Below are 16,258 nucleotides of genomic sequence, written 5' to 3' on the forward strand. Positions count from 1 at the left end.
TTAACTTGCATGAAAATTGCTTTGACTTCCAAAGCGTTTACTGATACGAGTACTTTCTCTACCTGGTTTGGGATTAGGTGACTTGTTCCCCCACTCCCCCTCTTTATTCTTAACGTCATGATTCCCTAATGCCATGATCCCATTCCTTGTCATAAGTTCTTGAATATCAAGAAAATGCCAGCATTTAATAATGTCTTCTGCTAAATTATTGATAAGAGAAGATAAAGTACTTCTACTTTTTTCTAAGCTTATCTAGAAACAGTGTTTAAAGGAGAAAATGCAAAAGCTGGCAAAAACTAGTGGTGACAATTTAAGCTTTAACCATGGTCACTTAAGTATTGTGAAAATAAATTCTTTGTTATAAATACAACTGAGTGATTTGCTATCATATTTAGTAAATCAAACATTAAGCTATGTGACTTTTCAGCTGCCTGGTGGGGAATATACACTACTGAAAGGATTGCCTTAAGCATACTTATTACTTGAAATTATGTTTGCGTTATACCTGAAGGCATTGTTTTAAGAGTCCTAACTTCAAAAATAAATCTGAAAAACTCAGTGAGATTTGACATTTATTTTATCAATTCTTTTATTTTTTTACACTTCTGTTACATGTTTGCCTGCTTTAAACAAAGCTCAAACTTTAACTTCTGTAGTAGAAGGCCCATCGAGGGTTTTGTTTTTATTTTTGTTTTAACCTGTGTTTACTTTGTAGCTTTTGTATCACCTGTAATTTGAAATAAGAATAAATACTGAGTATGCAAGTGGGTAACAGCAACAATTTAGCAGACCTTGAAACTTAACAAATTTTTTTTGATACTTAAATTTTGAGGCCAGTCAACTAAAATATCTGTAGTATACACAGTTCCTTAGCATATGTTGTTTTTATCTTCAAGTTTTTAAAGTAGCCTACTGAATTCTGTTATGATTAGTACTTGGAAAGCAAGGATTTAAACCATATAGTTCATAATAAGCACGGGTATTGGTTGCTGTGGGGATTCAGTAATTTTATTTCAGGCTTGCCGATGTTTCTAACATGTTAGCATTTCATGCTGTGGATCCCTATCAGGTATAAGGTCAGGCTTAGCTGCAAGCATTATGATTCTATGGCAACAGATGATTTCCTGATTCTCCAGAGAGGACACACTTCCCTTATGGCTAAGGTTACAGTAAGCTTTTTTAAACTGTTTTTTTTTTTTTCCCCCACTTCTTGCCCAGATAAGCAGCTAATTTTAATCATAGGATTTTGTCCTCTAGGACTTAATGATATGTGTCTTCACATTACGTAATGTAGTGAGCACTGAAATGGCTCAGTGTTTTCTTCCCTTTTTTAAACTTTACTATCTAAGGTAATAAGCTGCTCTCTAACTCTGTAGAGGCAGGCTTTTCTTTGTTTAATCTATATTATTGAAAGAAAGTAGTGAGATTTGCAACCAAATACTGTTATTGTTATGTATAAAACACAGGCTGAGTTCTAATATTCATAATGTTGAACATTTGATGTAGTGGGGAATTTTAATGGGTTTAAATTTAAATTTGAATCTTTAAGAAAAATAAGAGTTTGTGATTTTTTCGTATTTGTAAACTGCTTTGAACTATTCTGTACAATATAAGCAGTTAATATTCAAGTGGACTTAGGGTGTCACATTTATATTCTAGCATTTTGTGACTCCCCAGCTTTCAGCCTCAGTAACAAACAGATTTTTTGAATATTTGGTTGGAGAAAATCTTTTCAATTCAACACAGATCCGTTATTTTCCCTGAGAAGTTCGGAAGTATAAAGCATAATTTAAGTCTTGAACTAAACATTCCTTGAACTAAAATTTGAGTACTCTTCAGCATTGGAGATATGTGAGGTAATAAGTGCTGTAAAGAAAAAGAAAGCAGAGTAAAGGGCTAGGAAGTGATGGGAGTCCTTTTTCTCAGGATAGACTGCTCTGAGTTAATATTCAGAGACCTCAGTGAAATGAAGGAGCAAGCCATATGAATATCTTGGAGAAGAGCATTCTAGGCAGAGGGAATAGCAAGTACCAAAATTCTCAAGCATGAGGACATTGCTGGCATCTTCCCAGAACAACAAGGAGAACTGGCTGGAGGGACGTGAACAAGAGGGAAGAGGGTTAGAAGATCAGGTCAAAAAAGAAACACAGCTAGGTTCACATCAGGCCCTAGAGACCATGATAGGAAATGTGGATTTTATTTTAAATGTTCTGGGGAGCCATTGGATGGTTGTGAACAGAGGACATGGTCTGATTTATGTTTTTAAAGGATCACCCTGAGTATAGTTGCAGAATGGACAGTTGTGTTGAGTGGAGGAAAATAGTTAATGGGCTTTTGCAGTAGTCTTTGTAAGAGCTAGTGATGACTTAGATTAAGGTGTTATTGGTAGGGGTGCTAAGAAGTTAGACTTAGCATGTATTTCAAAGGTAGAAATAGTAGGGTAAGAGAGAGAAAAAAAGGAGTTGAGTGAGACTTCAGAATTATGGGCCCAAGCATCTGAGTAAATGGTGTTGCTATTTTATCAAGAATGGGGACTACTTGAGGAAAGAGGAACAGGTGTAGAAAAATGTCCAAGTGAAGATGTCAAGTAGGATACATGTATAGGAGTCTGAAGTTCAGGGGAAAGGTTGTAGCTGATATTTAACCCTATGGCACTGTAAATCACCTTAGGTAGTGCCGTTGTAGTGTAAGTGGTGGCCCATAGGTCATGGACTCACTTTAGTGAGTACTCACCAACATTAAAAACAATAAAACAACCCTGGAGAAGAAGAAGAAGAAAGAAAAAGCAGAGTGAACTGTCAGTTGTATCTCATGTGGTAGGATATCGCTTGGCGATTCTTTTGTTTCAGTATTATTCAGTGTATAATGACTTTCATTATAAGGTTTATTTCTTATTGTGTGGCATGATCAAATTTTGACAGCCAGTAATCAGAGGGGTGAGTGTAAGTTGAGAATAGGGTAAAGTACTGAGCTACAGGTCACTAAGAGGTCTGAGGAGGATCCAATAAAGGGAAATAGGAAGGAACTATCAAAAAACTTAATCCAGTGCTGAGAATTGTCAAATAACTCTGCCTTTAGCATGGAGGATTTTATCAAGGACAGTTGCTTAGAATAACATAAGTTCTGATGATTTTCACTCTGGTGAAATTGTTGCTGCAATAAAATTGCAATATGCTTCACTTTATGAAGTTTATAAAGTAGTGCTATTTATGTTAGAAAAATACCTATTCCTTAATGTTTTCCAATAAGATCCCTTTATAGATTCAAATAATGCTTTTGGATTGAAGTACAGTTCTTATCTATGTAGTGGGAGTAAAATGTACTTTTAAGGCTTATTAGGATTGAAGTAGTGCACAAAAGTTCTGTGTGCTTAGCACATAGCTAGTGGACAATAAAATGTACATAATATTTAGAATCGTATTCTTTGTTCATTTAACATTTATTAAGCTCCTATCAAATCCCAAGCCCAGTGATAATTTCTTATTTTAAAAAAAACCATCAACTGGTTAATATTTAGTTGCAGTTGTGTACTTTTTGGTCTTTATATATAATATATAACTTATTTATCTATTATGTAATATTTAGTTGCCATAGATCCAGATTTGAATTTTGAGCACAAAAGTTTTAAACTATTTTTCCAGCTTCCAGAGAAGTATGCTTATTTTCATACTTATTTATAGTATTTTTTTCTTTCTCTCTATATATACATATGCAAGGAGTAAAGTAGTAAAATGGTTTTAGATAAGAAAACACCTATAAAACTCATTTCCCCTTTCATGTGTGAAATGTTTCATTTTATCAACACCAAGATATATTAATTGGAACGAGAATGAAAAAAAAAGATTAAATTCCTAATTAAACCTGTGACTACTTCCTTTGTTTAAAAATATCTTTAAAGATTCCCAAATAATGAAACCAAGGCTTAAGTATTTTCTTTTTACCTGTTTTTATTCCCTCTGCAACATTCCCAAGCAAGCTGGCCTTTCCAGGGAGGAGATGCACACTCCATCAGCTCTGTTCAGCATCTCAGGTTTGTGGTGTTGTCCGCTGCTTCCGCACTCCAGCACAGGAATAGTTGCAGCGTGGCACCTGTCAAAGCTGAGAAAGGGAAAATGACATACAGCACTTCTGTGCTTGGCAGGAATGTAGTCTGGACTAACAAGAGCTATGCCCCCAGCTCCGTGTGTTGGAGACCCAGAGGATGATCCTACAACACCTACCTTTTTTAAAGCTCATGACATAAAAGTAATAAAATAAGGAATTCTCTAGGTAGAAATGGAGAAGAAGAAAAAAAAAGGTTTCTTTTGAGGGTATTTGCAAACTTTAAGCAAAAACTGTGTTCTACTTTCTTGAAAAGTTAAAGACATAGTACAAGCCAAAAACAGATATCAAATTTGTACAGGTTTGCTAATACTTAATATTTATTTTTGAAATTACAGTAGTATTTAATGTAGAGAAATTGCCCAGGGAGAGTAATTTTTTTTAACTCTAAGATCATTAAGTAACATTTTTAATCTTCAAGGGGAAGAAAAAAAAAAACCCCAACATCTATATTTAAAGAAATAAATTATGTGAAGAATCAACAGTACTGGGACTTCCCTCTCCGGCCAGTGGTTAAGACTTCGCCTTCCAATGCAGGGAGTGACGGTTCGATCCCTGGTCGGGGAGCTAAGATCCCACATGGCTCACGGCCAAAACACCAAAACTTAAAACAGAAGCAATATTGTAACAAATTCAATAAAGACTTTAAAAATGGTCCATATCAAAAAAAAAAATCTTCAAACAGAATCAACAGTACTTTGTATTTTCTCTTCGGCATCTCATTAATTTTTAGATATCTCCAAGGGCAGATTATTGCTATTCTATTTTGTTGACATTTAGCATTTATTAAGTGCTCACAGCAAAAAAAAAAGTTTATAGAATGTGTAAAAGTTAATTCTCAAGGTTCTTATGTGCCTCGGGAAGCGGCAGATATACACGTACTCTAAGTTTTAAAAAAATGTTCCTGCATATCCTAAATCAGAAGCTGTAAAATAGTATGATGTTGTTTTTAGTTTTTTGTTTGTTTTTTTTTTTTAAGTGTTAGCAGGACTAGTCTCTAATTACTATTTCCTAGACTGCTGGGCAAATGAGGAAATCGATTATGTTTTCTTTCAAATCTGCTTCTTAGGGAAGCATTTAAGGATCTTCTTTATAGCATCCCACAGTCAACAAAGGGAGTTAAGAGGATTGGTAAATTAATCAGCAGTAGATATATAGGGATAAACTCTCCAAAGAGACTATCAATTTTCTACAAAATGTTGGTTTCTTTTGCCTGTGAGCTTTAACAAATGCCCTTTAATATTTTGTTTTAAAATCAGCTCTAGGTGGGGGAAAAAAAAATCCAAAAGGTAATTAAGTTAGCTCAGGGAGAAAATGGTTTCCATGGGTTAAAGGGTTGTTGCTTTTAAATTACATGAAATAATTTTCCCATAGATAATCTTTTAAATAAGTAACAAACCATGGTGCAGATCTGTTATGTTTTAACAAAAGAAGTATAAGATAAAACACTGGTGATCACTTGCATTATCAAGAAGTTTTCCACGACAGTACTTTACTAACTATATCCCTTTGTTATAATGGATTATTAGCCCTTTAATAAAAAAGTTGAGGACCAAGATGGCTAAAGAGTACTTAACTATTTTGCTTTTGATTAAAAAAAAAAACTAAGGAATTTAGAATATAAAGGAAATTTAGTAAATTTTAGCACCCTAAATTTCAGGTGCACTAATATTTCAAATACACTTAAAAGAAAGAGTTGCATGTGTACTTTTTAAAGGCTTTTAATGTAGTTTTTAAATAATTTTTAAAAAGCGAATGCTTTTAAAGAGTGCCATCTAGTGTCAGTTTTGGAATTTTGATTTATGGATTAGAACATGGGGAATTTTAGACCCAGGAAATGTAGAAATCAAACAAAAAGTCATAATTGACAAAAGTCTTAAGGATTTTGACTTGAAAACACCCATCAGTAATTTGACCACAGGTTGTGTATGTCTGCATCTTTAAAATAACCAACATGTCTATTTGTCCATGCATTCACTCAATATTTCTTGACTATATATATATATATATATATACACATATATATACATACATGTATATATATGTGTGTGTGTGTATATATATATATACACACATATGTACATATAGCAGGCCCTGTTTTAGCATAGCAGTGAATAAAATAAAATTTGTACTCTCATGGAATATTCTATTGGGCGAAGACCAAAATAGATAATATAGTATGTTACAATAGTGATAAATGCTGTGAAGAAAAGCATAGAAGGGGATGGAAATGTTTTTTCAGGGAAAGTGGGAGTTGGGGTTCGCAAGTTAAATACAGTAGCCAGGTAACATCTCAAAAAGTTGATATTTGAGTAGGTACTTAAAGGAGGTATGGATGTGTTCTAGGCACTAGAAATACCAAGTGCCAAGGCACTGAGGTGGGAATGTACCTAGTGATTTAGAGGAACAACAAGCCACTTTTGCTGAAGCAGTGAGCAAAAATGAGAGCTGATGAGATGGACAAAGAGACATAGAGAATTAGATCAAGGAGATCTTTGTAGACCTTTGCAGGAGCTTTTGCCTTTTCTCTGAGTAGGATGGGAAGACATTAGAGTGCTTGAGCAGAGAAGTGACATGATTTTATTTCATTTTTAACAGTATCATTTTCGCTACTATGTTGAGAATAGACTAGAGGATGGAAAGCAGGGTTAGGAAGCAATTGCTATAATTAAGAAGAAAGGTGATGGTGGCTTGGATCACAGTGGAAGCAATGAAGATGGAATGAAATAATCAGATTCTAGGTATATATTGAATGTAGTGCCAAAATAAATTTTTAATGGATTAGTTATGGGGGTGTGAAAGAAAAGAGTAATTTAGAATGATTGTCCAGGTTTTTGGCCTGAAGAGCTAGAAGGATGGTGTTCCATTAACTGAAATGGGGAAGATACATGAGGAACAGGTTTTGGGGTAGGGAGAGAATAAGGAACTTGATTTTGGACATGTTAACTTAGAGATATCTCACTTATCAACATCTAAGTTATGGAGAATTTCAAATATTTTTTTCTATTGTGATTCAGCATACAATAGCTCATCACATATCAAAATCCACTTTAGGAGAATCCATTTCTTGTGAGAGAATGAATATATCCCCCCCTCAATTATTATATTTTAGGGGCATAAAACAAGCAGTATGGAAGGACCAGCATCATCAAGCTTCTCAGAGCTATCATCCCCAGACAACTCTAGGTATTCTTGGTTATTTCTTATGTCCCATTCTATTCATCTTTTGTTCTCACCTGTATTGAGACCCCAAAGTATCAGTACTTCACTGGGAGAGTTCTATTGCAAAGCACCTGAGGTATGCTCTTTTTAAAGGAGCTGGATATAAAATCACCCTTAAGACTAGTTAATTGCACAGGGTAGGAATCTTTCTTTTGGAAGCCATTTATTCATTCCAAGAACCAATTCTTGTAGAATCATATCTATCACAAATCCCTGCTGATTTCTAGAAAATGTTTTAAAAATGTTCATCTTTTATTTTAGCTTTGCAATTTCTATATTCTAAGACCTATAATCACTTCAATTTATGCTTCAGGTAACCCAATGAAAGAAGAAAATGAAAGGCATTAAGAAAAGTCTTACAGAAGAATATCTATACTTGGACCTTTCTCACCAAAAAGAAGGGTGCATCTTTCCTCTTCATACATCTATAACTTTATTTTTGTTATCATACTGTGACTGCAAAATCTTTAAAGTTTGCTTAGTCCTCACTGAAGAAAGCACAGGTATTTCACTACTTAAAAATGTACTGTCTGAGGATGTTGAAATACAGATTATTTCAAGGCAAGAGCTTCCACCAATAGTCCAGAATTGCTGTTTACCTGCAGTAGTAGAAAGACCAGACAATTTCTGTAGAGCAGGACTTGCTGTTGTTCTGAGACACATAATCCAGAAATCATATGAAGCAGACCCCTCAAAGAAGGAAATTTTGGAACTTCTGGGTTTTAAGAAGACTTGCTTGAAAGCCTGTGCTGAAGTAAGTATAATGTCTCTTTTCTGATATTTAAAGCCATAAGTGACAACACATTCACTTGAATATTTATTTGAACTTTCTGTTGGAAAATAAAATTTAATTTACTTAAAAAAACTACAGTAACCAATGAAAGAGTTAAAATAGCCCTTCATGTATACCGATATTTCAGCGCAGTATTGGAAGATAAGAGTTTAAGATTTAATTTATGAGGTTTAGAGACATTATTTTTAGGGAAAGATTTCTCTTTTTTTTTTTTCTCTTTCCCTTTTATTTTAATTACGTGGAGGATTTTTAAAGGGGATTTTACATATGAACAGGAGCTCAAAGTAGCAATGTTTCGGAAACCCAGCTTTTTTAGGGGGAGTGTACTTTAAAGGCTTTGGGAAGTGAGGATTTATTCGGTAAGTGGATACCGGAGAATAGCATATATTCCAGATACAGGAATGCTGAACCTCCATTGTTTAATGTTATCACTTCTGAAGTACTGTAATGTCTCGTGATAGAGCGTAAAAGCCTAGCCCAGAGATGGTTTAGCTCAAGACTTAAATTCTCTAAACCAGTCTTATTTCCCAATAGAAAGTTATTTTTCTTCAAGCTGTGTTGAAAGTAAAGAATCCTTTCATTTCTTGTTTTGTTTTGTTTTGTTTTGCAGGTTAGTCAGTGGACCAGGCTATGCGAACTTACCATCCCTTTAGCTATTGAGAATTTTCTCAAAGAATCTTCTGACCAGCCCCCAACTATCCCTGCCGAAATACTAGAGCTTGAGAAGAAGCTTAGTGAGCCCGTTAGGGTACATAATGATGACAAACTCCGGCGGCAGAAGCTGAAGCAGCAGAAGGCTGCTGGGGTTAGGCCTTCCCTTGATAAGGAAGAAACGAAGAGCAAGGTCCCTAGACAGGAAACGTCTGAAGAGGTGGACTGTTCATCGGCGAGCCTGGAACTGAGAGTGGCATTCTCAAAGCTCACAGTACGTGAGGAACCAGCTCCTGCCAACAAGGAGCCTGCTCACGTCAGAAAAGCGAGAGCCTCTGACCTTCCACCTCTGGACCATGTGTTCGTAGAAGGCCTGTACTTCACTTTGGCAGATATTGTGCTCTTGCCCTGTATCCATCATTTTTTGGTAAGGTTTATCAAGAGTGGATACATTGCTGTAGGTTTCAGTCTATAAACTGCCCAGGTTTGAATCCCTATTTCATTTCTTAATACCATTATGCTCCTGGGCAAGTTATTAATATCTGTCTCCATTTTCTTATATGTAAAATAGAGATGATAATAGTGCCCATCTAATAGGATCAGTGTGAGGAATAAATGACAATTTGTGTAAACTGTGAACGACGTTTGGCACATAGTTGCTTTCAATACATGTTAGTAATTATTATGACTTTTCGTTTTGAGTTGCTAAAACATTAGCATTTGTTATGATTATTAATTTTAAAATGCTGTGGTGATCACCTTCTAATACTAGAGGTTCCAGTATTAAAATACTAAAAACTCTTGTCAGCTGTATTTTATAATGATGTAGTCTCTTCAAATGCTAATTTCATTATGTTAGATATTTTTAAATCAGAAATATTTTACCCTCATCTCTGTTATGTTACATAGCTGGCAGTACTATTCAGTGCTGTGGGAGATTATATATGGAAAGTTTCCTTTTTCATTTCAGGTACACATATATGTATATATGTGCGTTTGTATATATGTGTGTACATATATATACATATTTATATACATACATATATAAATGTATGTATGTATGTGGTTTTTTTCTGTCTGTGGAGGGAAAAAAGACAAGGTAAAAGTAGTATGAGAGTGAACATGGGAAGCTAGAGCTCTCTGCAACTTTCCAGTTGATTTTCCAGAGCTGCATTTTTCTCACTTTGAAGCATTTCACCCTTTCCCTTACTAAGGAATCAGATATCAGATTTCATTTTGATTATATATCACCAACACTTCAGGCATCTCTACTGACAGATGAGAAAAGATTTCTAATGAAAATCTATATGTTTGGAGACCAGGCTTCACTAATAAGTTAAGTGGCATTAATCAATTGGCATTTTCTTAAAGAACATTTCTCTTTTCTTTAAAATGTAAACAAAACAAGATTAGAAACCAAAATAACTTCAGAATCAAAGGATGTGAAAACAAGAGATCTAGGAATCGTTTAGATGTTGATTAGTATTGTAAATGTCATGTGTATTCATATTGTCCGTGGGGCTGGGTGGGGAGAAAAACGTAGATTTTTTCTTTTCCCTCGGCAAACGATTTCTGAATTCTCTTGTCCCTGACTCCCCCCAATCCCCCACCTCTGCTGTTATTACCGACTTCAATCATTAGAGCAGTCATTTGGTACATATTAGGAAATACTGTTGGTATTCATGGCTTCTTGGTCTTCTTGGATAACTATTTGTTCCTAATTTCATAAAAATCGAATCAAGGCGGCACAACCATTAATTCATTCATTTGAGAAATTTATTGAAAGCCTACTGTATATGTCATGCCCTGTTGTGTGCACTAGGAATACAGTGATGAACAAGACAGAAATGGTCCCAGCCCTTATGGAGTTAATATTCTAATAGAAATAGAAGAATAGGGAAGATAGAAATGAACACGTAGACAAATAAATAATACGTATTTAAATAATGGTAAGTGCTACAAAGAAAATAAAACAAGGTGATAGAGAAGATTTGGTTATTTGCCTTCAAAGGCAACAAAACATAAAAAATTGGATTCACCTGCATAAAGGTTATTTTTAGATCATTCCAGACATCCATCTTCAGCTAAATTGCATTTAATTTTAGCTTAATTTAAATACTGTTTACCTGATGAGGATCAATTGAGGTGGAGGTGTTCCCAATTGAGAGGATTTTTTTCCCCCTTCAGTCAGGTGGGACATCAGCCTGACCACTGCTGAGTAAATCTACCTAATATTGATACAACTAATGAACTCTGTTTTCATCTCAGTTCAAAATAGCAGAAAACTTTTTTATTACATGTATTCTATGATTAAATTCTTCTCTTTTGACATCATGTAAACTAATTCTCTAAATATTTTCCTCTCTTTCTTTGTATTTTTCCTGGATCATCACATTTTCTTTCAGGAGTTAATCTTTCTTTGCCAAAGCTTTGATGTTATTTCTGTTGTATTTATTTTCCTCTTGTAAGTCATCTTGGGTTATGAAGCAGCCATTTTAGTTCAGATGGTGGCTAGAATGCTGAGCCTTTATACTTGTATTAACACACATTGAGGTGATGGAGTAGTGGTCCAGATGATCAGAATTAAGATCAAGTTCATCATCAGGAATGAAGTTCAAGTTACTAGGTTTGGATCAGAAACACGGAGTTGAATAAGATCAAGAATATGAAAGAGCAGTCAATTTTGCTAATTCAAGATTTGGTATACCAGAGGTCAAAATGAGAAAGAGTTAGGGAAAATACCCAGTTTTGCTAAACAGGATAAAGCCAAATATGCAAAACAACAACAGGGAGAGAGGCTGAGGTGTTATATCTAAACCTCTGCTCCAAGATTCTCTTCCTCTTCATAGGATGTTAGTTTGCAAAGTTAACCACTGATAGCCCAACACTTCTTCCTGGAAGGTGCCTGATAAAATCCTCTCCTCTGGAAAGTTTCAGGAATAGATTAAAAAAGAATAAATTAAAATGCATGCTTCTTATGATTCCCCCCTCCCTTTAATTTATTTGCTAGAACCTTCTAGTACACAGAATAGGAAGCAGATGGGAGAAATAACAATGAATAACCATACTAAGGCAAAATCTTGCTTCTCTCTGATACCAGAAAATTTTATAGTTATTTTTAAGTTACTGCTACTAAACAGGTACACTTTGATAGAACTATTTAAAAGATTATTCTACTCCTGGAAGACAGAGAAGTTGACATTTTATGAAATATTTTTGTAACTTGAACATTTATGATTGAACTTAATACATTTTAACTTCTAATGCTTTGAATTTAGTTTTTTAAAAGTATGATGCATTTATTACTAAAGTAAAATCATTTTAGAAATTGATTTTTGAGCAAAAATACCTATGTTAAGTACCTCTTTCACTGGTCCTATTGGCATAAAATTGAGAATAAAATGGAAATCTCATTACTGGCTGGCATATTGCAAAAATTATGGATGCCGTAGTTGATTTATATTTTCCATCCCCTGTCCTATTCCTTAGGTCCTTAGAATTTTCAGTTTTAACTCACCAGTTCTAGATGGTAAGAAAAGACCCTGAACTGGGATTATATTTCCATTTAGACAGGTTGTTTACTATTTTTTATACTGCTTACACTGCTCACCTAAACATTTGTTGGTTATGATGTGTTTTTGAAAGGGTAGACATGACTGAGGAAATGACATAAAAGAATTACAAAATACTGTATATAATAAGTGATTGGAAAGTAATGCAGAGGAGGAGATCTTTTGGACAGGTGTAATATCTTGCTTCTCTTTGTATTCGTACAAGTTTTTCTGCCTCTTGCTATAATTAAATACAAAGCCACTAGGATTTCAGTTTGTGGTCTTGATAGTAACTTTTTACCAATATTTTGAGAATAAATTATTTTCTTGTCCTTAAGTAACTCTGGTATTTATAATGTTTTGATCTCATCAGGCAGGTAACATCTTTTCAAAATCATTTCTTAGGAACAAATTTAATTTTCATTTCACACATTTATCATTAGCCTCATCCCTAAATATATCTTCTCAAGTGTAATTAATGAATGTGGTGCCCTACCTCCTGAGCTGTCTGGATATTAGCAGAGCAGCCTGGCATACTGATTAAATGGGATGACCTGCCATGCAGAGTAGAACTCCTCAATTTGTTTAAACGTGAATTATTGTTGTTTAATCACAACTTATTTTCAGAAGGAGGGAAAGATGTCATATGTGTCTAACAAGTAAGAATAAATGACCACCAAGGGGAGTAAAGGAAAGGTGAGGAAATGAGAAATTTCTTATTTGATTAATTTATCATGGCTTAAAGCGCAATTCCCTTAGCACATAATCTGTTTCCAGGCAATTAAGTATTTTGTTGAGAATTAGAAACTTTTTGGCTCCCAGAGTACCATTTAGATGGTATTTTTCAAACTTTTTTACTTTTCACAGTAAATAATGCATTTTACAAGGTGACTGAGCATACAAATACAAATATACATCTTTATATTATATATGTAAATATAGATGTATAAACAGAAAATAACCCACCTTACTACATGCTATGCACTCTGATATTTTCTATTTAATTTCATTTTGTAAAAAAAAAAATTTCTTTTTTAATTGATTTTTAAATCTCCTAATGGGTTGTAAGCAGCAGTTTGAAAAACACTAATTTAGGGGATTATTCTTTGAGGTCAATAAATGGTTTCTTGATCATTTGTTCATTCACTCAGAGTATTTTTTGCAAGGCGGTGTTTTAAGCGCTTGTAGTATACAAAGAGAATTAGACATAAACCCTGTTCTTATAATCAATTCTTATTTAACCTTAAAGTCCAGTTAAAAATAGACTATATATATGTGTGAAATTTTTCATTAATTTTCGTCCTTTCTGGCTCCTGTTTTGGCACTGATTATTGCTAGATATATTTGTAGAGATTTTCTGTGACTTGACCTTTTCATTTTATCTGTTCATAAGTCATAATCTGTTTGTAACATTATAACTGTTTCTATGGAAACAGCATTCAGTGTCTCACAAAGAAGCAAGAACATTCTAATTTTTAAAGAAATTGAAGTTTGGTGGTGGTGCTGGAGAGAAAGCATCTGACCAAGAGAAAATAAACATATTAATTTACATCAGGGGTAATGGTTTCAAATGCTTCTAATCTGAATAAATAAAAGCCTTACTTTAAATGCTGCATCATAATAAACAAACTACTGATAAATGCAACTACATGGATGAATCTCAAAATCATATTGCTAAGTGAAAAAAGCCACATTTTGTGATTCCATTTAAATGTATGAAATTTTAGAAAAGGCAGAATTATACACATGGAAAGCAGATCATTGATTGCTTACAACTGACTGTGGAGCAGAGTCTGATTGCAAATGGTCACAAGGGAACTTTTTGGTGTGACGTTGAGCATAATGGTACTGGATTATGGTGGTGGTTGTGCAACTGTATAAATTTACTAAAACTCATTCTTTAAATGTGTGAGTTTTATGGTATGTAAAGTTACCTCAATCAGCTCTTATAACAAACAAAAAATATATAATAATGTGTTTTGTTCTTTGTAATTGTCTAGGTAATTATCTGCAAGAAACTTTCTGAAAAGCTGGTAGAATTTCCACTGCTGGCTGCCTGGTACCAGAGAATTCAGGAAGTGCCAAGAGTAAAAACAATAGCTTCTCAGTGTGGGATCCAATTTCTCCATTTACCAGAATTACAGACCACCTCGAATGAACAGCAGCCAAGCTTAGATGAGGTCCCATGTGTAGAGGAGCAAAATGATCCTTCATTTATAGGAGGACCAAGACCCACTATGACTAAGTTAATGGTAATTAAATTGTTTTTATTAAAATTTTGTTTGAAAGATTCCATGTGATAAAGTTGCTGAGCATTTTACCCCAACTTGTTTAACATTTTATAAATTTTATTTATATCTCTCTTGACCAATTAATATTTCTGCTAGTCTTTGGATTTAAGTGAAATATAGTAAATTGAAGATTTTTAATATTATGTGTCTTTGGAGCCAAACAAGTCAGAATATATATTTTTAAGAGTATTTTTCTCAGAATTTTTTGTTTTTATATTCGAGACACCAAAGTCATATCACACCTGGTCAAGTTTATTGTTTTAACCTGATGTTTTTCTGTTGCAAGGAACTGGTTTCTCAGTTTCTTAATTTTGAGGAGATGATTTGAATTAAAGAAATATGAAGATGATTATCTCAATATATTTTCCAAGGTTTTGTCTAAATTTAAGATTTTTGAATTCTTTGAATTCTGTTTTTACTTTATTCTTTGATTTTATGACTTTTTATGTAATAAGAGCACATGATTTATTTTTCTCTCTTTGCAGCATAATTTGTTTCTAATAGTACTAAGTGTAAAAGTTTTCACCAATAGGCTTTCTTTTCTCTATCATTCAAAACAATCTGCAAAAATGTTTTGCTTTTAACTTAGACTGTTTGAAGATTTATTCGAATAGAAAATTCATAAAGTAATTTGAGCTAGTCATCTGAGTTGTATTAGAAAGAAAATCATTATATTTTTCTACTTGGCTTAGGAAGTATTTGAGTTCTACAGTTAACAGAAAGTTTGCTGATTTAGAAAAGCAGATTTTAGTAGTGACACCAGCCCCTTATCTCTTCAGCTAAGCTTTGTTAGCCTAGTGATGAAACAATGAAGCAGATGGTACAGTTGATTACAGAAGATATCAAAGCAGGTCCAAAGCTTGATGTGTCTTGATCAGATGGTTATACTGCTCAGCGATCTCTCGTTTACCTCCTGAGTGTTTTAAAAAAAATAATTGTCAGGAGAGTACTCTTGTATTAAAATACTAATTTTAAAAATTTCAACAAACCAAAAATCTGTGCTTTTATTTTAATTCATACTTATGCAGTCTTGAAAAAAAGATTGGTAATTCAAACTTTTCTACCTATGCTTTTCCAGCAATAAAATGACATTAGGAAAGACATTTGCGTTTGATACATTTTAAAATATTTATGAAAAAGAGACAGGTGACTAAAATTTAAATTCAGAAAAAAGTTAATAAACAATTATACAGTAGAAACTAACACAACATTGTAAAACAACTATACCCCAATTAAAAAAAATAAATAAAATACATATGGACAATTAAAAAATTATAAAAATAAGCCCTTTTGTAATAATATAAAAAATATAAAGGAATCCTGAATTTTTAATTTACAGGGGATGTGTTAGTTCAGGTCCTCCAGAAGCAAACTCCAAGATGGGGTTAGATGGGCAAGAGGTATACTGAGGGAAACATCTGTGAGGGAAAGTGGGGAGGGAGCCAGAAGAGACTGCGGGAACCTTCAGAACGCGGTGCAGTTTGGATCCCTGTGCGTGAAAACGGGAAAGGAAGGAAGGTTGGGTCAGAAAAGTCAGACTTCAGTGCAGTTCTTAGAAAGTTTTGTCAAGCTAGTGGGGAATCCTTGAGCCTGAGTCATCTGTCAGAGAGTTCCATATTTCTCAAAAATGGTCTGCCACTCAGTCTCTG

The 16,258-nt window shown here is 34.0% G+C and overlaps 1 protein-coding gene across 3 annotated transcripts in view; it reads left to right on the forward strand.

Annotated features, from left to right (window-relative positions):
• The window catches only part of GSTCD (glutathione S-transferase C-terminal domain containing), a 128,555-nt gene that overhangs the window by 716 nt on the left and 111,581 nt on the right, over nt 1-16,258 (forward strand). For 2 of the 3 annotated variants that reach the window (XM_007190985.2, XM_007190988.2), the window contains exons 2-4: nt 7,637-8,077; nt 8,727-9,194; nt 14,319-14,570. In XM_007190985.2, the coding sequence (XP_007191047.1) occupies nt 7,658-8,077; nt 8,727-9,194; nt 14,319-14,570 (1,140 nt within the window). In that variant the 5' untranslated portion in view covers nt 7,637-7,657. Of the gene's footprint in view, nt 1-7,213; nt 7,288-7,636; nt 8,078-8,726; nt 9,195-14,318; nt 14,571-16,258 lie in introns of all 3 variants that reach the window. The other variant, XM_007190986.2, reaches the window with a different exon arrangement.

The sequence above is a fragment of the Balaenoptera acutorostrata genome, chromosome 5 (assembly GCF_949987535.1).
Source record: "Balaenoptera acutorostrata chromosome 5, mBalAcu1.1, whole genome shotgun sequence".
NCBI classification, from domain to species: Eukaryota; Metazoa; Chordata; class Mammalia; order Artiodactyla; family Balaenopteridae; genus Balaenoptera; species Balaenoptera acutorostrata.